This window comes from Sinohyriopsis cumingii, chromosome 3 (genome assembly GCF_028554795.1).
Source record: "Sinohyriopsis cumingii isolate HCF-2022 chromosome 3, ASM2855479v2, whole genome shotgun sequence".
Classification (NCBI taxonomy): Eukaryota; Metazoa; Mollusca; class Bivalvia; order Unionida; family Unionidae; genus Sinohyriopsis; species Sinohyriopsis cumingii.
Window position 1 is genome coordinate 80,235,567 of NC_142963.1, and position 23,527 is coordinate 80,259,093.

General features: G+C 32.4%; 2 protein-coding genes across 2 annotated transcripts in view; both read left to right on the plus strand.

Annotated features, from left to right (window-relative positions):
- The window catches only part of LOC149803179 (uncharacterized), a 303,327-nt gene extending 302,250 nt beyond the window's left edge, over positions 1-1,077 (plus strand). The window contains exons 5-6 of the mRNA XM_089953898.1: positions 595-702; positions 1,021-1,077. Coding sequence (XP_089810024.1) covers positions 595-702; positions 1,021-1,077 — 165 coding nt within the window. The remainder of the gene's footprint in view (positions 1-594; positions 703-1,020) is intronic.
- Positions 1,078-23,527, plus strand: part of LOC149803181 (cadherin-23-like) — a 287,768-nt gene continuing 265,318 nt past the window's right edge. Inside the window, exons 1-6 of the mRNA XM_089953899.1 lie at positions 1,078-1,105; positions 7,185-7,301; positions 10,285-10,395; positions 10,979-11,072; positions 12,197-12,294; positions 15,056-15,232. Of these exons, the coding sequence (XP_089810025.1) occupies positions 10,330-10,395; positions 10,979-11,072; positions 12,197-12,294; positions 15,056-15,232 (435 nt within the window). The 5' untranslated portion in view covers positions 1,078-1,105; positions 7,185-7,301; positions 10,285-10,329. The remainder of the gene's footprint in view (positions 1,106-7,184; positions 7,302-10,284; positions 10,396-10,978; positions 11,073-12,196; positions 12,295-15,055; positions 15,233-23,527) is intronic.

The following is a 23,527-nucleotide window of genomic DNA, read 5'->3' on the forward strand; positions in this document are numbered from 1 at the left end:
CCAGTAAAACTTCAAGGTGTTAAGGCAAGAATGAGTAATTTCTCCAGTAAACATATTGACATAAAAAACTAAGACACAATAGTAGAACCAGGATGATGGTCAAGTGTTCATGCCAAGAAAATTTTATGTTGTCAACAAGATAAAATCTGCAATAAAATTATAATATAAAAACAGTAAAACATTAGGTTGACCAGGTTTTTCATGGGGGAATCCCAATGTCCTAGACTCATATTAAGATAAACATGATTTACATTAATAATGATATGAATATTTAGTCCACATTCATAGAGAGAATTTTAGCTGTGTATTATATTGTCACTGGTCAGGTACACTATGAACTTGATTTTGGACTAAGGTTAATTACAAATCACAAATATGCATAACAAATGACCTTTAAGAAAAGCCAACAGATAATACAAAGTCACAAAACTATATATATATATATATATATATATATATATATATATATATATATATATATATATATATATATATATATATATATATATATATATATATATATATATGCCTTTGTTATAGGTGTCCATAGTTGTATGCTAATTTGTGTTCAGTTTTCTTTCAATCAACTTTCAGTCTACTTTATTTGCTATCGAGATTGAACCTAAAAATGAATTCCTGCCATGGTTTTGCAATATGGACAACACAAAGATTTCATCTTCAAAGAGTATTCCAGTAAATGAGGTATTATTTATTCTTATTTTAAATCCGGTAACAAAAATAATTAGAAAATGTAGGATGTTTGTTTTTGTTGAGTAACTGTCATTAGACAAACACAAAACTGCAGTGTAGCTCTATGATTTCTCACATGTTTCCCACCCCTTCATCTCCCTAATCCCATGGTGGGGAGGAGATAGGAGAAAAATCATTATTTTTGGTTGAGATCTTTGTATCTACAATCAGTTTCATTAAGATGATCTTCTTTTTCTCATTTATTTAGTTTGAGCTCTTCACATTTATTGCTGTATTTTTGCTGTTTCGTCATTCTTTTTTTAACTTCAGACACTACCTAAAGGTGGAAGTATATGGGACTTTAAAGTATGTGATGATGAAATTTGATACCTCAACAAGACAAGTCTTGATAAAGGTATGTGCAATTTAAACCACTTCTTGTGTCAGTTGTACCAGGTTTTCAGATCTTTTACACTATTTTGGTCATAATCATATTTTAATGGCTCAGTTTATGTGAAATCATAAGGAAAAAATTGCACGTAGATGTCTATTTTTAGACAAGATGTATCTGCACTTAATTGTATGGATAAAAGAAATAGTGGTCAAGATAATATAAATACCTCTGCCCACAGCATAACATTTGTTGCTCTAACTACATCAAGTTTGATGACTATGTTATCTATATTACACAGTGATATGGAGGTAGATGTTGTTGTTGTTGTTGTTGTTGTTATAGGGTTTAACACAATTTTTCAGCACAAGATAGGCTATACATGGTGGCCAGTATTAATGGTGGAGGAAGAACCCGGGGAAACCCCGGAAAGAACCACCGGCCCAAGAGAAGCTACCGGCAAGCTTTCTCACAGGTAGATATTGTAATCATTTATTCATTGTTTCACATTGTATGATATGGGGTGGGTGCTGGACAAGAGCATCCTACAAAAATGTGAATGATTCAATATTTTATTTATAACTGTCATGAACTGGTCCTTAATGCTGCCACTTGGGTGTAAAATGTAGGTCATAACAGCCTAAATTAGATTTGAGAGGATTCTTATCCCTGGAATGCATTTCTACATTAATTTCAATAACTGTGTAGGAAACAGAGTTTGTGAGATGGGGTTAAAGACAAGAATAACATTACATTGGGTGTTAAGTTTAGCTCACGGTGACCACAATTAAGCTGGTAGGGTAGTAATGATCAGAATACATGCCACCATGATGTTTCATGACTGTGCAGGCAGCAATGTCTGAAAAATACAATAAATGCAAACTGTATAGGCAGATATCTGAGAAATGAACCAAATTGCAAAATGTTAAAGTTGCCACTGGAAAAAAAACATTAACATTGCGTGGTGTAATGCTGAACAGGACACACGATATGCTGTAAAGTTTCTATGACTGTATCAACAACAATGTTCAGGAAATGCAACAACATCCAGTTGTCACTGGAATGTAAAATTTTGGTCACAGTGACTTACATCAGGTTTAAAAGGGGCAAATTACTTAAGCTGTATACACATATAGTTTAAGGAAGGCATTCTTACTCATATTTCAGGGTGTCATTATCCTAGAATTGCTGGTTTGGTACAAACTTTGGTGAATCGTTGGGTATGGCATTTAGCTCACATTTCTTTGGCATGATAAAACCTATAAATATGTTAGAAGTCAAAACCAACAACATACACATTCATGTCTGTAAGGCAAAAGTGTTTTAAAACTGGAGGTAAACACAAAAACGTAATCTTGCCATTCGATTATACAAGTAATATTTTTTGCATGTTTTTGGGGCAATTACTATCTTCTTTGTAAGCTAACAGAAAAGTGCCAGTGCAACAAATTTTTTCATGATCATTAACACAAAGTTCTCAGAAAGATCTCATGTTGATATTTAATGTCAACTTATGTAAATGGTCAAATAACAATTTGGCATATCATCATTTCTGCGTAACCACACCCAATACCTGCATAGTTTGAATAAATTCTTACAAATTATGCTTAATTCACCTTTAAATAATTTAACATGATTATAGTATTTGGAACTCATTCATCAGTTGGGGTTTTTAGGGAACTCACTCTTGTTTTAATTGTCTTTCTTTTTTTTAAATAGTCTCTTGTTTTAGTCTGCAACATAAGAATCAATCATTTTTGCTAATAGTAGTTAAATACACAATTCACAATTTATGGGTACATGCATTTGTAAAACAGGAAGGACAATTAAGGATCCAGAATACAGATAATTCAATTAAAGAATGAAATAGCATGGTGGGGGTAGAAGGACTTAAATGCTAACAAGGCAACATGCTCATGCTTGCAAGAAGAATAATTGACTGGAAAGCAATAAAAAATTAAGGTTGTAATAATAACATATTCCAAGGTCATTTAGTGACTTTCAGTAAACAAATACATTGACACTAAAGACAAGTAAATAGTTATACAAAAGGCACATTTTGAGAAGTTACTGGTATAATAGTAAAATTTCTGTATGAATATAAAATTAGATAAATAACAGACTTTACGCAGTTAATACTGTTACAATTTGTAGTTCAGACAAACTTTGACATCCAGTATGAAAACAACCAATGACCATAAAAAAGAATGCAAGAAAAATAATAGGTAAATAAAGAAATACTGGCTAAAAAGGAAGAGATGAATAAATTACTAGTAAGCAACTGAAATTACCCATTTGGTAGAGATAAACACTATTGTTAGTTTAAATGAACAAACATACATGAATACATTGTAATGACAAGTTTGGGCATAAAAATTAAAAAAAATAAACGCACAACAAATCATTAAATTTTAGAAATTGACAGTGAAACATACACAATATGAATGGGAGATGCATGAAAGCAAAGAATTGGAGAAGGAAATGTTAAGATATTGTGCAGGAATGCATATTGACAAATAGGAAAGTAAAACATGCAATGAAATTCAACTTTTGTATATTTTAGAGTAAAGAAATTTTTGTTTTTATCTATTTTGCATTACAAATAACGGAATTATGAACAAAAACAAATTATGAATTGGTCCCCTGAAAACTCACAAATTCCTGTTGGGATGGTGTAGTACCTGAAGAATATGATAGAATGTCCCAAAGGAACCCTAGCTTAAGTGCATCTATATGAAGTCGAGTCTAGCATGGTTTCATCTTGACAGGGCATTCAGGTTCTGTATATCTTGTGCCTAAACTTTATTTCCAAACAAATATCACCAATCAGAATCTTAGGGATCTTAAGTAAATTTAGGTTCTTTCAAGCTGGCTGTCAATGCATATTGCTACCCCTCTACACAGAAATGCATGAAATGCTAGGAGACTGATTTAAATTGTGTTGAATGGATTGTGAATTATTTACTGAACATTAAAGGTGTGATATTTGGTTTCAGCAAGCAGATGTGTATTAGCTCAAATGTCACAGGCAAAAGTCACAGATTTTGGGAAAGCAGTGATTGTTTCTGATTAGGTAATAATCTAATTTCAGGAGAAATATAGTTAACCTCGAGTTTCATTTTAATTGCTTCCTCTTTACTATTTGGAAGGAGCAGGGAGAAATCAATGTATTACCCTTTCAAAATATGCTGTTTCACATTTGTGGGAATATCAGCCTTTACAAGTGTGGATGCACTGACAAATTTAGATTGGGTATGGCATCGGCATGCTGACTGACTTGAAATATGTAGAAAAGTGCACAGGGTAACATGATCTGTTATCATATCCCCCATCAAAGCAGATGTCATCAACTCTACTGCCATGTCAGCAGCCATCAGGCTAGAGTGTGATGTTGAAGCTGTAGCAGGCAATGACTGGTTGGTAGTTGTGTTATAAATTTGTTTTAGGGTTGCTAGAATGCTGACTAATTTGTCATGCAAATGGTTTTGATGTTTTCTGTGACATTTCTTGTAATGGACCTAAATATCTCCACATTAAGAGATGATTTGTGGCCAGGAGACATGTATTGGAAGGAAATCTGTCTTCTGCTCATACTGTCCACCTGCCTATTTTACCTCTTTAGATCCTACTGCAGGTGGCATCATTCTGAAAAGATATAGAATGCAGAGAATGAATGCAGTATTATTGTAATGTGGCGTATGAAGATGGGAGGATTCTCTAATATTGTTTAATGGGTTATATAATATAAAAACTTAAATCACACTGTGAATAAAAGCAAAGGTATCAGCTTCTCTTATAAGTATTGGCTGCATATTGTAATGGCAAAAAGAGGGGGATTAAATTTTCATTCTGTGATGTTTCATGACTTCTGGAAGTAAAAAATCTTCTTGAATGTGGCGTCATTTGTTGTTTGTCTTTCTATCTCACTAGACAGTCACTGTACATTTTATACTGAAGCTAGGTCATTTATCAAGATCCTGAACTATGAAGAGAAAACTATTCCTCTCAATTTGATACAGCGTTGATTAATGGAAGAAAACACAAGTATTTGCTATATCACATGCCAAGAGAAAGGATAAAATGTTTTCAATAGCATGGTTGCAGTAGATACTAAGGGGTAATTGAATATCACCTACATCAAGTAGTAGTAATATCCACTAGAATATATACAATTGAACTAGTAATACATCTAACATCTAACAAATGAAGACTTACTAGTCAAGAATACATTTAGTGAACTTGAGTACAGTATTGTGTTAACTGCATGACAAACTGCATGATATTATTAACTGTATTAACATTTTAGACTCTATTACTATGAAACCAACTTAGTAAATTACATATCTGGTTCAATTACTTTCTGTGACACTCATATATTTCTTACTTTGGTTTTAGTATAGAGACTTGTTTTAGTCTGATAAATGAAAGTGTATAATTTTCATAAATGTAATTAAATACAAAATTCAGAATATGTGAACACTAGAATGAACTGAAAAATTATTTTATGCTTGGTTCTACAATAGTAACGGCCTTGAAAGACCATTCCACCAAAAGTCATGGTCTCTCATCACAAGTCAAAACACTGTATTGTCAATAAATAAATTACATTGAGAATCTGGTCTCAAAAGACAGGTTGTTTCTCATAGCAGTGGTCTCCCAAGACAGTGTTTACTATATTTTTTTAATAAACCTTATGCTTGGTTTTACAATAGTAACGGTCTTGAAAGACCATTCCACCAAAAGTCATGGTCTCTCATCACAGGTCAAAACACTATATTGTCAATAAATAAATTACATTGAGAATCTGGTCTTGAAAGACAGGTTGTTTCACATAGCAGTGGCCTCTCAAGATAGTGTTTACTATATTTTTTTAATAAAGCTTGATTTCCATGACAACATCCACTGATTAGAAACAAGCTATGAACATAAAAAAGCATATGGTATTTAAGCTGGTAAAACTGCACCTCATTCTCTTTTGTTATGATTATGTTTTCATACACCATCTTATAACAAGTAATATTCAAGAGAAAAGGACTCCGTATTAATTTATTTAACATGACATAGGTATTTGGCATGTTTTATGGACAGAAAACTAGAAACTTTGTCTCGATATGTAAAATTATCACCTGATCAGCAACAATACAAATTTACCTTCAATTAAGAAGGGATGTTTTGGAGAAATTGGCAATAGTTGTCATAAAAAAACTAAACTATCAGTGGCTGAACAAAATTATGTTTAGACAGAGTTAAAGGGCAGTAAACTTTGGATGCATGAACACACACACACACACATAAAATGTTGTAGCTGTAAATACACATAGCTCTAAACTGATCTTCCTGTATGGGTACTGCTGAATCACATTTCAGAAAATTGTGATAACCAGCATTATGTGACCTTGGATTGGTTCAAGGTCTAAGATTATCATGACAGCTTTACTATAAATGTTTTTGAACACTGTAACTTTAAAGTAGGAATAAAATTTGATAAAAACTTGGTTTGCTTGTATATCTTGACAATACCTTTACTGGGTTTGATTTTCCATTACCTTAGGATGCATGATTAAAGAAGAAATTAAACAAATGCATTAAGATTATGACCACCACCCTTAGTGGTAAATGTATCTCAGCCATGTTTCTGATGACTTTGATTATCATAATGATGTGACCTTGAGTTCAAGGTCAAAGATCATGACTTAGACTTTTACTCTCTAATGGCTTGTGAAATGAATGATTGAGCAAAAAGGAAATGAGTTTTACTCAACATTGTGTTCATTGAGCTGGTGAGATCTATGACCTCAGGTTCAACTTGTAAACTCGTGACGTTAGAAAGTTATGCACTGGATTTAAGCATTGACCATGTCAACACAGAGAAATAATGATGGATATCATTTGGTGCATTTTTGTTCTTCAAAATATCTCAGATATTTCAATTCTCAGTTTAAAGGAATCAAAGAAGTGAAGAAACAAACATTGTTAATATCTACAAGGACTTTTGTTTACTTTTATTTGTTTCTTATATGGAATATATTTGGTAGCTATTGACCTGAATATTTGTCTACTTGTATATGTCAATGTTTATTCTGGTCTTTATTCTACTTTTCAGTCCCCAGATGATGGTTTGTTTGAAATAAACATAAACAATAACGTGTTTACTTTAAAACTCAACAGCAAATTAGACTACGATGCTATTAAAAAGTATACTTTGGAACTGCAGATAGAGGTAAGAATAAATCGTACAAATACTGCTGGAATTTTGAAAAAGTATTTTTATTTTATGTAGAAATAGTCTTTTGAAGTTAACATATCTGCCAATGCCTATTTATCAGATCACATATAAACTTTCAATGTATGTTGTTATGTTGTGGAGATAAAAAATTGGACAAAAAGTGACATAAGAGCTATTACATGCCTCATTTTTAGAAAAGAAAATATTCTGATTTCTAATGCAGCTTATTATTATGATGGTATCAATATACAGTTTTGTTATGCTATAGGTGAACTTGAGTAAGCATGATGAGATCAATAGCTATTTTTCTGCAAATAATACATAATCATGTTAAAACTACTTTTAAAATTATTTACAGTGTCGATATCTTAAATGGATGAAATCTTTAGAAAATTAAACAGTTCTAGTACAAAATTTACCGACTGCTTTTCTGTAATTTTGCATCATTTTCATATCTGAATTTTTCAATGCAGGATTATATTTTATGTTTTATATATGTTTATGTTTTCACTGATTCCTGTGCATGTGTTCCAAGCTTGATACTTTGAATTTTAAAATTACTTAATCATTTAGTGTCAAGAGGGTCTCTTCACATCATGTTGTATATACTATATATATTGTACATAACAGATAGAAGGCCTCAGGATAGATTAGTTCTATAACTAACTGAGTTACCTTAATAATGTTTTTATTATTATTATTATTATTATTATTATCATTAGTATAATAATATTGTTTTAAAATGGAGTTATTTAATTAAAATTCTTGCTTTTCAGTGCTTGAGAAATAAAACTAACTTTCCTTACACTAGAATATACACTAGCAGACATTATTACTCATAAGTATTGTAAGTATTGTCTAGAAAATGTGAATTCCATCTCACTCAAGGAATGAATCATCTACTGATGGTGGTGGTTGTATGCATAAAATTCATAACCATAATGATTTTGACACTTTTTTTGTTGACGCTGCTGCTGCTGCTGATGATGATGATGATAAATTCATTATGATGATCAATACACCAACAAAGAGGAGAAGTGATGAGTTGACATAACCTCTTTAAAGAGGATAATACTCAGATTCTTTCCACTGAATGCTGATTGGCATCAATCAAGCTCCCTTTCAGAGGAAGAAACAACATATTAAAACAAAACTAGATGTAACATAAGAGCCAGGGGAAAGACCTGAATCATCTGCATTATTGAATGACAAAAGAGTAAATAATAAATGTGTAATCTATATGTCTATTTTGTGTTAGGGTCAGAATAGCAAAAGTCTATCCAAAAAATTTTTAAGGCAAATTCAAGGTATCTGTATAGAAAACTAAATTTATTTGACTTAACTTAGACATAATTTCATGCTAAAAACAAACAATGGTAAGCGCATTTTCTGAAAAGCAAGGTCTTCATACAACAGTTAGTAAAATATATACTCAAAAATGATATCCTGATACATGTGTAGAAGATAATACAAGAAATGTGATGCAAGAATGTTGTAGTGGAATGCTGAAAAAGAAATAATAATTATTATAATACTGAAGTTCATGAAAAGTGCCAAGGAGCACAGTACATACACAAGATAAATATCATAGTGAACTTAGTACATGACTGAAATACTGACAACACTACACTAATAATCTAACATTTTTCTTCTCTCTGTTACAGAACCCTGTATCATACCTTATAATAATAATAATAATGACTTAGTACAGCACCTAATCTTTAGAAGCCCTATATGCTTGTACAATACTAGATAACATATAAAAACATATACATATACAAGAAGATTACAAAAACTAACACTATGAAATTACAAAACATAAACATGCTGACAATAATTAATGTAGTAAACATTATTAAGTCCTCAAGTCTTTTCTTGTAGTTGAAATATGTGGGTTGTAAGAGCACTCTTGAATGAAATCACAGTGTTCTTGTGTCTAAGATGAATAGGCAATTCATTTAATGTAGCTGGGCCCTGGTAAGCAAAAGATTGTTGTCCATATGACTTCATTTTCACAGTGGGAACAGTGAGTGTAAGAAAAGAGCATAAGTTTCTAGATGGGATCTACACATGGGTGAAGTCAGATAGGTAGGTATATAGGACTGGAGCCAGTTAAGATTACAGAGCAAGAGGGAGGTGTGCTTAGTTCTTTGCACTCAAAGAATGATCCAAGCAGCTGTGATTTGAACTTTTTGAAATTCCTATAGTTTATAACCCACATATATGCATATTATATCCATAAAACCTGGATTAACTCAATAAGTGTCATACCTATGCTCTCTCTCTCTCTCTCTCTCTCTCTCTCTCTCTATATATATATATATATATATATATATATATATATATATATATATATATATATATATATATATATATATATATATATCTTGAGATGGAAAGAAAGATAGAAAGATGCACATATTCTTTTATTGTTCCTTTATTAAAAATTCAGTTTTCTCCAAATTTTTAATGACCAGAGCCAACTTACCAGTATATTTCTATGTTGCTATTACTGGAATTAAGATGTTGTTAAACTGTTTACATTTAAATAAAAACAACCCACAAAAATGTCACTAAGTAGATTTAACAGCACAAGGACAAGATGTGAATGACTGTCACCCTAAATTAAAACTGCATTATCACAAGTATGGGACTGTAGTGCTGGCCTTTGCCAAAACATCTATTCATGAACACATTTGCTGACAAAAGACTAAATCTGTTATAACCTGTTACTTCAGTGCAGGCAATCAGTTATGTTATATGCATATGAAATTGCTAATAACAAAGAAATAGTTTATAAAATGAAAATTTTACAATTATAAAATGCGTGTTTTGTACTTGTAATTCCGCTCAAGTAAACTTCACAATGTTTATTGTTGTCTTTTACTTTCACATGATTTTAGTGTTACTATCATATCGGCAGTCAGGGAGGAGTAAACTGATAACAAAAGAAACATTCTCATTTGTTTATTCCTAGGATGGAGACTTTGACAATGTAACCCTTGATCTCACAATAAATGTGATGGATGTTGACAATAAACCTCCAGCTTTTGACAGTGAAATTTATTACATGGCTGTGAATGAGGGGGTAAGTTTCTCATGAGATCTATGTACCCATTTTTGGTCATTACACCATGGATTTGTGACACATAACTAAATCAAATAAATGATGCAAAAAGTATACATTGTAATTAATTCTAACTGATAAGTATACCTAAATTAATTACAAATTTGTAAAAGAATTAATAAGATGACTCTATAACAACTGATTTAATTTGTTTAGTTTTAAAAATGTAACTAAAAGTGGTAAAGTTCAAAACATTTCACAGTTACTCAGAACATGGAAACAGACCTTACAACTCAGGTAATCATCTGTGTACCATAATGCCTTACCTTCATCTAGTTGTTCATAATTTAGTTGGAACTATAATAATGCAGTGCAGCTTGAAAGTATTATATTTTTTTAAAGAAAATACTCAGTTATTTTAGCTAGCAAATAAAGGTGTTTGCATACACATAAATGTTTGATTATGATTTTTGATGGAAGAATATGACATGAATTTACAAGTGACGACTTATTATGATGAATGTGAAAATAAAGAGTATTCTTTGTTTCTATCCCACACATTCATATTAGACTAAAATATATGCATTTTGTTTTTCTTCTTCAGGAACCAAAAAACACGTATATCGGTAAAGTGCATGCAGCTGATGAAGACAAGGGTGTTAATGCAACAATTCGATATCAACTTGAATCTGTAAATGGTAAATAGGAATTCATCAACAATACCTAAACTGAGTGTTATTTTTAGCATTCACAATCATAGATTTATGATATTTAAATTATACTTTAAAACTTGTAATTGATTTCTTTTGGCAATCATTTTCTGAATGTTATTGTTGAACTTTTCATTTAACTTAAATTGCCCAATAGGTGTAGGCTGGACAAATCTCTTATCTGAACAAGTTAAATAGTATTCATGCAAAAAGAATTGTAATATTATAGCAAAAAATGAAGATAAAATTTGTGCTTTTGTGAACTGCCATGTGAATCTCCATTCCTTAAAAGTGTTCAGTGTTTTTAATTTATACTGCAGGCATTCTCTGTTATTCTTTGTTGTATCTGTCAATGAATGATTCATTGATTGATTTATTGATTAACTGATAGAAATAAATATCATAATCATTTTACAGGAAACCATTCCTTAAATAGGCTTCTTACCATCTGTAATTTAAAATTTTGTTGTTCCAAGTCAATATCATGATTTTCTTTTCTTTCCCCCACTTAGTGAAGACTGCAATCTTTAATTATAAATTCCCTCAGTATACTGCTGTCACTCTTATTACATGATTATAATTATGGATCCTGTTAAATTCTTTAAATTTCAATATTGCTACTTAAATTATTGGTATTTTACTTTGTTACTTTAATATATTTCTTGGCTACTAAGGATTTAGCATAATATAATTTCATGTAATGAAATATTCATTGTTGTGTTTTACTGCACTATTATGACAAAATCTTGATTGAACATCCCTCAGTAAGAGGTTCACTCACTTATAACACAGGTTATTTGTATAGTTCCAAAGAGAACTGTATTTCAGTAGCTACTGATATAGCTTTCAATAACAATGCAGTTATATAACATAATAATTGGTTTTCACAATAGTATTGGAAGAGATTTTATTTTCTTGTGATAAATCCAATATAAAGAGTATATTAATAATAACAACTTTATTACGGTGGTTCTCTCCTGGGTTTTCCTGGGTTCTTCCTCCATCGTTAATACTGGCTGCCATGTATAGCCTATTGTGTGCTGAAAAATGGCATTAAACCCCACAACAACAACAACTTGACTATAGATTTATGGCTATTTCTACACTTGCAGGATCAGGCTTTTTCAGGATTGATAACAATAGTGGAAACTTGTATACCAATGAGATATTTGACAGAGAAAAAGTTGACAGCTATACATTGGTTGTTAAGGTAGGTCTTCATACAGGTTCTTTCCCATTCCTTAGGCTTTCTAATTGTTATATATCATTGTTATATACTGTTGTTATATACCACATTGCATGATATTCTTTAATGGGTAGAACTGTTATAGTCACTCAGGGATCAATCTGATGATCATCTGATATTGGGGGTTGGGGGGGTTGGCATTAACAGATGGTCTGCATCCAAGAGTATTTTGGCAAAGAAATTTCCTTTTATGCATATAAGTTTATAACAGAACATAGAACGAATTATTAATTTTAATGTCTCCACTACTAGCTTCTGGGTCATCTTGAATTTATCTTTTTCATACATCCATTCATATGTCTATCTATCCCAAGAAGTTTTGTAGCATAATGCAAAAATCACATGACATTGGCAAATTAAATCTTGATGGTTTGATTATATGCAGAAGTAGATTGCCTGGTTAGATTTTAAGGCCATCATAGCAATTTATTTTCATTTTGTTTTACACATATTTGAAATTTTGTGCTTAGACTTTTTTGACAAACAACTTGTTAGGACGATTTGTCAGAAAATATTTGAAGAATGCAAATCAAATTTGCTTGGCATATTTCTTAGCATCTGTAGATAACCTGTTTATATTTTCATGCCATTATAGTAAACTTAAAAAAGAAAATGTATGAGTTGTTGAACAGTTTGGATATTTACTTTCTTTGTTCTACACTTATTATAGATCCACAAATCTAATATTGATAAAAATATCAAAGTTCAAAGTCACTGAGCTTGATTGACTTCTTGTAGTGGTTGTATCTCCTTGTTCCACTAACGGATTGTAGTTGTAAACTAATCATGTTTATTAGTTGAATAGTATGATGACTACTATAGACACAACTTAGACACAAAGACAGTGATCCCATTAAAGAGTGCTCTTAAAACTCACCTATTTTGACTGCAAGAACAAACTTAAAGACCTAATAATGCTTCCTACCGTAAATATTTTCAACATGTTTTCATGTTTTCTAATTTCATGGTGTTTGTTTTTTGTAATCATATCATTATTTGTTGTTTTGTATCTTATAGGTGTTGTCTAATGTTGTAAAGTGCTTAGAGCTTCTAAAGATAAGGCGCTATACAAAATCCTCATTATTAATATTATTATTATTATTATTATTATAATAATCTACTTGCATCAGTAACACATTGACATGCTTCAACACTGTCATGCTTCAGTAGTACCTTGACATACTTCATCATTGACATGCATCAGTTATTGACATCTTTCAGTAATACCTTGACATGCATATACATTGACATGCATCAGTAATTGACATCCTTCAGTAATACCTTGACATGCTTATATATTGATACTTCAGTAATACCTTGACATGCTATTACATCAAAATGCATCAGTAATTCCTGGACATGATTATACATTGAAATGCATCAGTAATTGACATGTTTCAGTAATACCTTGACATGCTTATTTATTGATACTTCAGTACTACCTTGACATGCTTCAGTAATACCTTGACATGCTTATATATTGACATACTTCTGTAATACCTTGACATGCTTATACACTGACATGCATCAGTAGTACCTTGACATACTTATACAATTGACATGTATCAGTAATACCTTGACATGCTTATATATGACATACTTCTGTAATACCTTGACTTGCTTATACACTGACATGCATCAGTAGTACCTTGACATACTTATACATTGACATGCTTCAGTAATACCTTGACATGCTTATAAATCGAAATGCTTCAGTAAATACCTTTGACATGCTTATTCATCGAAATGCTTCAGTAATTCCTGGACATGATTATACATTGACATGCATCAGTAATTGACATGCTATAGTAATAACTTGACATGCTTACACATTGACATGCTTCAGTAATTCCTGGACATGCTTACATGTTGACATGCTTCAGTAATACCTGGACATGCTTACACATTGAAATACTTCAGTAATACACTGACATGCTTATACATTGAAATGCTTCAGTAATACACTGATATGCTTCTACATCAACATGCTTCAGTGATACATTAACATACTTCAGTAATACATTGACATACTTATACTAAAACTACAATGAGACTACCATGATATTCTTTGCAGGTGGGGCAGTAGATTTATATATCTTGTTATCTTCCTCATTGATACTTTCTAATATTTTATGAACATCAAGGTTTTCAGAGTCACTCAGATATCATAAGAACTGAACATGCCTTAATTGCTTGCATGTAGCAGAGCAGAGAAAGTTATGCTTACTGTGAAGTATTCTAAGATATTCTTAGAAATTTTAAGCTGATTGTTTTAAAAATGACATTTCAATAAGAGAGGAATCTGGGTATACATTGAGGATTCAGGACTGTTAATAGAGAGATAGTCAAGTTACAAAAGTATGGACGTGTAAATGTCAGTGTGGATAATAACTAGACACCCATTAGCTTAGAAAGCCCTTTCAAACTTAATGTATGGGTATGTGTAATTGAATTTGAAAAAAAAGATCACACTTAGGTCTGAATAGTCAGTGGATGTTATATGCAATAATTTACAGACTGATGGAAGTATTATTTACCCATTAATTCATTTGAGTCATATATGCATCAGGTTAACAAATTGTTTTGGCTTCTTCTCTTGTTATTATTATTATTATTATTATTATTATTATTAAACATTAAATTATTTGATTTGTTATTTTCTGAACATTTATTATTATTATTATTATTATTATTATTATTATTAATGTATCTTCATGCATTTTAGGCATATCAAGAGGACAACCCAATCAACAGATTTACCTTTGCCACAGTGGAAGTAAGAATCAATGATGTGGATGACAATCCCCCAGTGATGTCAGAGACAGAATATCATGCCATGATACAAGAGAATGCTCCAAAAGGTTCCTTTGTAATTCAGATTCAGGCAAAAGATGCAGATAAGGTTAATTGATTTTATCCCAAATTTACCTTCATCATTTTTAAAAGCTTTTCTCTTTCTTGATTCTTTCAAAGAAGTTTGAATAAGTTCCTAAAGATTTCCAAACATATGATGTTGCACTGTTTCACACAAGCAAGAAAATCAGAGAACAATGATAAAGACTTCAAATATAGATGGGCATACAGAATAATATTAAGCTTCAGGACACAAAAATGGATATAAAAATAGAAACATAATTAACTAAATATATTGGACAGTTTTACACTCGAGTATTTTAACATGATCCCAAGTTTATCCTTCAGACAGTTATAAAGATTAGGAATTTATTCTTTGTTCTGACTAGATTGTGTTGCAAAAATAATGTTTTGAAGGTATCATTGAAGAGCATATCATTAAAATATTTGACACACTCATGGAGATTAAATAAGCACAGTAACTTGGGTTTTCTGTTAAAAACTGAGTCATTCATTGTATCAAATGAGATAGTCTTTGTGAAATAAAAGAGCTCATGATGTTACAAAAACCTGCTCATTCAGAACAGCCTTCTCATTTACTTTAATCACACTCTGTGTAAAATTTCACTGTTAATATTAGGCATAATTCTATGTATTTGTGCTACAAATAATGAATAAACCAATATGTCTTACTTAGTGTATTCAGCACAAACAAACCTAACATTACTTTATGAGTGTTCTCATTTTGATTGTATAGCCATGTCAGAGTTGTATTTAGGTTAATGTTTGTCATCATCTAGCTGAGCTTACCACTCCAGATGGTGTTTAATAAGATGGCATACCTATCGTCTTATCAATATCATATGATACTGTCACTGTATCTGGCCTTTCAAGAAATGAGACATTATTCTGTGTAATTTTAGTAAATTTTGTGACATTTGATGGTGTCTTTTTTCAATTTTTATGCAAAATGCAAAAAATAATGTCTTTTTCATTACCTTTCAACATATAGTATGAATTTGTGGATTGCATGGAATAAGCATATAGTAAAAACTAAAATGATCCCATCATCAGGTTTCCATAAATATTCAACTTATAGTTGGGATTTTCAATACATAATCAACCAATGTTTGTTGCCAAGGGATACTTCATTTGATGTGGTGAATTGCTCTGTCTTTTCTGTGAGCTGCATTACAATTTGTTTCTAAACTTCAAGACACTGTACTTTAATAATGTACATAAGTATGTTGGATATTAAAGAGAAAACCTTGAAAATATCTTAAGAACATCAATTGAGCATATTATAACATCAGTACTATAAAAACTTGTATGATTTCACGAAGGATAGAGACCTCATTTTCACTCCAAAATGCAAGCTGTACTATTGTGAAAACACTTGTAAAGTATACATATTTAGTTTTAGATATTACAAGGACTAGACATTTGGGAATATGAGTGTCTATATTGATTACCTTCTATACCCCATAATTTGATGATTGGTGATTTCACCATCACACATGAGTGGATTCACCATTGAGCAATAAACAATAACAACATTTTTGCCAGACAGCAGCAAATAAACCAAAGGCAAATTATAGTGGTTTACTTACTTTGTATTAAGGAAAAATAATCAGATAGTTAGTTGATGACTAGTGAGCTTACATGGATGGTTTTTATGATGTCGGCTGCTTGCTAATAATCAATAGTATGCTTAAGTCAATAACCACTATCATGAAACTACTTATAATTTGCCTATTAAAGTTTTCAGTCAGGCCTATACTATTCATTGGAACTATATGGCAACAATTTTTGACTGATCCAGAAACAATGCTTTTTATCACCACTACACACTGTAGAGAATACTGTCAGATTGTATTTTTAAAATCATGCGCTATATTAAAGAATTAGATGTATGTACTGTGGTTTATATAAATTGTGAAAAATTCACAGACAGATGTGTATAGTATTTTGAAAGAATTTATGAAGATATTAGTCGTGGTGTTATTCTGCCAGATGATTGGAGTGTAACAAAGCATTGCAAAAACTGGTCAAATCACTGTTCCATTTGAAAGAACCATGCATATTTATCAAAAAGGAACAAAAAATGATATAAACATTTTCAAACATATATCTGGTATATATTGATTGATTAATTAACTTAGGAATTATCTTAAAAATCAAGAGTGTCAGCTTGGTAAACATTTTGAGAAATAAAAACATGATAGGTCATGTCTTGTACAGATGATGATGATGATGGCAATTACAAGAATGACAATGATATTGAAACATCAAGTGAATATGGTAGCTTGAGTACAGAAGATCACCAAGGGTATATCAATTAGAGAAATGTGAATATGGTAGCTTGAGTACAGAAGATCACCAAGGGTACATCAATTAGAGAAATGTGAATATGGTAGCTTGAGTACAGAAGATCACCAAGGGTATATCAATTAGAGAAATGTGAATATGGTAGCTTGAGTACAGAAGATCACCAAGGGTACATCAATTAGAGAAATGTGAATATGGTAGCTTGAGTACAGAAGATCACCAAGGGTATATCAATTAGAGAAATGTGAATATGGTAGCTTGAGTACAGAAGATCACCAAGGGTACATCAATTAGAGAAATGTGAATATGGTAGCTTGAGTACAGAAGATCACCAAGGGTATATCAATTAGAGAAATGTGAATATGGTAGCTTGAGTACAGAAGATCACCAAGGGTACATCAATTAGAGAAATGTGAATATGGTAGCTTGAGTACAGAAGATCACCAAGGGTATATCAATTAGAGAAATGTGAATATGGTAGCTTGAGTACAGAAGATCACCAAGGGTACATCAATTAGAGAAATGTGAATATGGTAGCTTGAGTACAGAAGATCACCAAGGGTATATCAATTAGAGAAATGTGAATATGGTAGCTTGAGTACAGAAGATCACCAAGGGTACATCAATTAGAGAAATGTGAATATGGTAGCTTGAGTACAGAAGATCACCAAGGGTATATCAATTAGAGAAATGTGAATATGGTAGCTTGAGTACAGAAGATCACCAAGGGTACATCAATTAGAGAAATGTGAATATGGTAGCTTGAGAACAGAAGATCACCAAGGGTACATCAATTAGAGAAATGTGAATATGGTAGCTTGAGTACAAAAGATCACCAAGGGTACATCAATTAGAGAAATGTGAATATGGTAGCTTGAGTACAGAAGATCACCAAGGGTACATCAATTAGAGAAATGTTTTTAGTATTAATATGGAATTACCAAAGACAATTGTTAGTACTTATGAAATAGTGGCTAAAGATAAAGAGAATGATAAAATGAGGGAGGGAATGAGACATGTGAGTTTAAGGGATCCTTTGAGGTCATCACATTTCTTCTTACAAGTGGTGAACATTTACCCATTGGTGAATGAATTCTTAATACAAGGAATATGATTTTTATGCAGTGATTTGGCTAAATACTGAATTAAACAGCATTATATATAAATATCAAAAATATTTCACATGGATCTTTCATCAATGATGCATGGCTAATACGTTGTGATGGGCCACGATTCCTCATATTTGCACTTATTTTTAAAGGTCAAAAATCATTTACAGCAAACGTCCATACAATTAAATACCAGTAGTTATAAGAACCTTTATATCTCCAGCAGATGTTATAATCTAAAAACAATATGATTATTTTGATCAAAACATGGATTATGTTCTATTTGATAAATTTAATCTGTAAATATACATAGGAAGTTCAGTGGCATTAGGATGTAATTAGTGTAAAATTGTATGTCTTGGATCATATGAACTATGTTGCAGAACAGGCCATTATGAATACTGTATATCACATTTGCAGGTGTTATGCATTGGTACAGGTGCTAAAACATGTTTTAAATATGCCATCAAAGTTAAATCATGAAATTAACTTTGCCCACCATGTGGATTATTGTGCCCACCATGTGAATTATTGTGCACACCATCAAAAAATTTCTGACACAACAAATTTTGTCTGCATTACACCTAGTGAGAGATAATAATGATCTACTTAGAAAATACCAGTAATACTTGGGTGAACTGAATTTTGATAAAATGGAATTTCCTGTGCAGATTACTGATACTGGCAAGTTTAAACAACTAAACCCTGATATCGCTGCTATTTGTATTTATTAGGAATACGGGCTGCAACTGATTAAATTTTCCCACATGCATGCTGGGGGCTTAATATTGATTTGTTATTATTACAGGATTCAGAGTTGAGATGTCATTATATGTGCATAAAACATTTTATTACTATTGGTATACCACTATAGTAAGTGAAAGGGCAAAACATTTCCATGCAAACGTTGTTTACATGTATTTAATACCCAACAACTGCTTCACAAACATAACTTTTATTATGGTAGAATTAGAGAAAAACTACAGCATATGATTATGCTTGAAACTGGTGAAAACATTTAGAAATTTACAGCAGTGCAATGAAAAATGAAAGTACTATGTATCATTTGTGATTGTGTCAAATACCTTAATATTGATGTGAATGACTAGAACCTCCAAATTACTAAACATGTTCCATGCCGATTTTGTTACACTGTTGCCAGATGTGATGGGCAAACTGAGCCAATATTATATCATGGTAAGGACTCAGTGGAGGTGTTTCTTAAATGGCTCAAAATTACAGCAAAATTTATTCAACAACATCTCTTTTTTTCTCACTGATATGATTGTAACCAGCGAAACTATTCGTGACTATTCTGATTGGATCTGTGATGGTCCTTTTGGTGGAACTGAAAGTGGAAGCAAAGCTTCTCAAGTTTGTAATCACTGTCATAACACTGATGTGTTTACAGGAGCTGAACACAGCTCATGCACTTTATAATTATAAATTAAACCAAGTAAAAAGTCCGGTAGTGTTTCATAACCTGCTTGGGTATCATGGTTATTTAATAACTCAAACAGTCGCATGAGCATCAGAGGTGCCAATAAGTGTTATTCCAAATATCTAGCGCCAGAAAACTTCAAAATCACTAGTAGGCAAAGTTTTGAATCGGCAAGCATTGGGTTTGGTCCACCTTTGTTTGGAAAACAGGTGACTATCATGATCTGCATTAGTGCACCAATGTGTTATTACTTGATGATGTATTTGAAAAATATTGTGCTAATGCTCTGGATGTATTTTAGCTTGATCCCATGCACAATTTAAATTACTGGGAATGGTTTGCAATGCACTGCTATAACAAATAGATTTGGAATTGTTGACTGATACTGAGAATCTGTTTATGGAGAGCTCACTTTGTGGTGGAATATCAATAGTAAGTGATCAACATGCATGTGCAAACAACCCAAACATATACAGGAATTATCCCTTTGTCCCAAACAGTTACATCATATATCTGGTCTCTCATACTTATTGGTCTACAGCCAAAATGCTTGCTAAATAAACTTTACTAATTCTTTGTCACTGAGAATGAAAAATGTTGCTTACAATTGTTGATTGGCTTCAGTTTTAAAGATATGATGCTGGGTCAATATATACAATCCTTAACTTGGAAATGCTCGAGATTAAGTGAGTTATAAAGGGAGATGATCTCAATTTAAAACAGAAATGACTAAAATATATCTTTGACTGGATCCATGAATAAATGACTGGTTTTAAACAGTACTTGCTTTTTAGGTAACACAGTGAATGATGCAATCTGAAGATGGTATTGCATTATACATGATATGAATTGCATCATGTTATTCCTAAAAGTCATGAATAATGCAATCATAACTAAGCTTACATCACTCTGCTGAACAAATTGCCCTATATCAGCTCTAGAAATATTACAGTGTCATGCTCTCTTATTTTTCAGTGCTTGATTTTGCAAAGATAAACATTTCTGTTTAGCCAAAGTAAGCAAGAGATGCCTAATACTTGTGTGAATAAGGCAGATGACTTCTGCTATGTTTGTGGTGAAATGACTTTTGCATCACAAATGTATAACCACTATGGTTAAGAATGTCTATCACCTTTACTTTGGCTGCAAAATTGGAGACCAGGACAAAAGGTAGGCCCCGCACATATGCTGCAACACTTGTGCAACAAATCTTTACCAGTGGCTGAACAGGAAACAGAAATATATGCCTTTTGCAGTGCCAATGATTTGGAGAGAGCCAACAGATCATATCAGCAATTGTTACTTCTCCATGGTGCCTTGAGTTGGGAATGGTGGACTTTGCATTATCCAAACATTCCATCAGCTATACACCCAATACCCCATGGAGAAGGACTGCCAGTTTCTGATGCACCAGAATCATTCTCACTTGCATCAGATGAGGAAGAAAATGAAACTGCTAGTCCTGAACCATCAATGTCACCTATTTTTAGCCCATCCTCCTCCTCTGAACTACCACTCATAACACAAGGTGAACTGAATGACCTTTTCAGGGATTTGGAACTATCCAAGAGTAACGCAGAGCTGCTGGGCTACAGACTACAGCAGTGGAATCTCCTGGCAGGTGATGTTAGGGGAAGTTCTGTGACAGTCAGAAGGATCTTGTCCCATTCTTCGTAGTTGAAGGTGATCTTGTAGCCTTCAACAACATCCATGGTGTGGTGGCAGCCCTAAACATCATTCATGATCCAGATGAGTAGAGACTGTTCATTGATTCATCAAAGATGAGTCTTAAACCTGTTTTGCTGCATAATGGCAATGTTTTACCATCAATTCCAGATGGTCATGCAGTCCATGTGACTGAAATCTATAAAGGAAACTAATGAAAACATGGAACAACTTTTGAGGTGCATAAACTATAACCAACATCAGTGGCAGCTTTGTGGCAATTTGAAGGTTCTTGCTCTCTTACTTGGTCTGCAAAGTACTGATGTTTTTTCAGGGAGTGCTATTGTCATGCAAGAAAATTTCCCACTACATCAAGAGAGAGTGGCCACTCAAACAGACATTGTAGCTTGGGAGGAAAAGTATTCAGCATCCACCACTTGTTGAATCAAGTAAGATTATGTTACCAAACTTGCACATCAAGCTGATGAAGAACATTGTCAAGGCAATCAATTTCATCAGGACATTGCAATAATTGAGAAATGCTATCAGGGTAAACGGAGCCCATCAATGCTTGCAGACTATTGCTGGACAGTGACAAGAGATGCTCCATTTAATGAATACAATAAACAAGCCAAGAAGTGCCAAGTAGACACTGAATACAGACTAAATAATGTATTTACATATCCATAATTTATTTTGCCTTTTGTTTCATAATAAATTGTATTTGTATAACCCTTTTGATGTTTTTTTCAAGTGTTACATAAACAGGACATGTAAAATTTCATGTAGGGCAACAACGGTTGATAAGAGTGGAGGCAACTGGGGAGTAATACTGTTTGAGTAATAACTAGGAAAAGCCTGGATGTTTCTTACCACAAGGCCCATGATTGTTCTCTATGGCCATGAAAGCAACCATAAACACATGAAAAGACCTAGGTTTACAATTTATGATTAAAACTCTACTATCTACACAATATATAAATGTAAAAACTTAAATATCTTGGAAACAGTAGCAAATCAGTAGTTTTAATTGTCATATCTGAATTCAACACATCAAAAACCATAATAAATAGCACATTTTATCTCTGAAGCAGACAATTTCTAACATATTGTAGACCAATGTAATCTGTACTGTTGGGCAATAATTCAGTGATTACCTGTTGGTGGGTTTTCATTGATTGACCCCAAACACATTGACATACAAAAATACAACATGAAAACAACAGCAAAAGCAGAAATGGATACTTTTTTGAAGTTGATTTAGAATACCCTGAAGAAATTTACCATACTCATTACCATTATCCAGAAGTGTAGTCAGTGCCTGATGAGTAGTTATACCTTGTCAGTGTGCAATAGTAGATGAATCAGGATGTAAAATTACTAAATGTACCAAGCTTTTTCCAAATCTCAGGACCAAAAACAGTTTTGGTGCACAAATTAAATTTGCATTTACAGTTAGGAAAGCATGCAAATAAAATCCATCGAGTGCTTGGATTTTGCCAGGAAGCTCAAGAATGGTTAACACGTAATTGAATAGTCAACATGACCTTGTCAATCACATACATGATCATGAGGAAGAAATAAGAGATTACCCATATGAACCTCATTAGGTGTTTGGATATCAAACCAACCATGTGAAATATTTCTTGGCAAAGGTTGATAAACTTGCCACAAAACTTGTTTAGCCTGCTTTTCTCGAGCAGCACCATGTGTCACCTTTGCAGCATTTGCCATTTCCACCTGCTATTTCCGCCGCTACACCTCTTCAATATCTATGAGGACTGTAATATACTTGAGATAA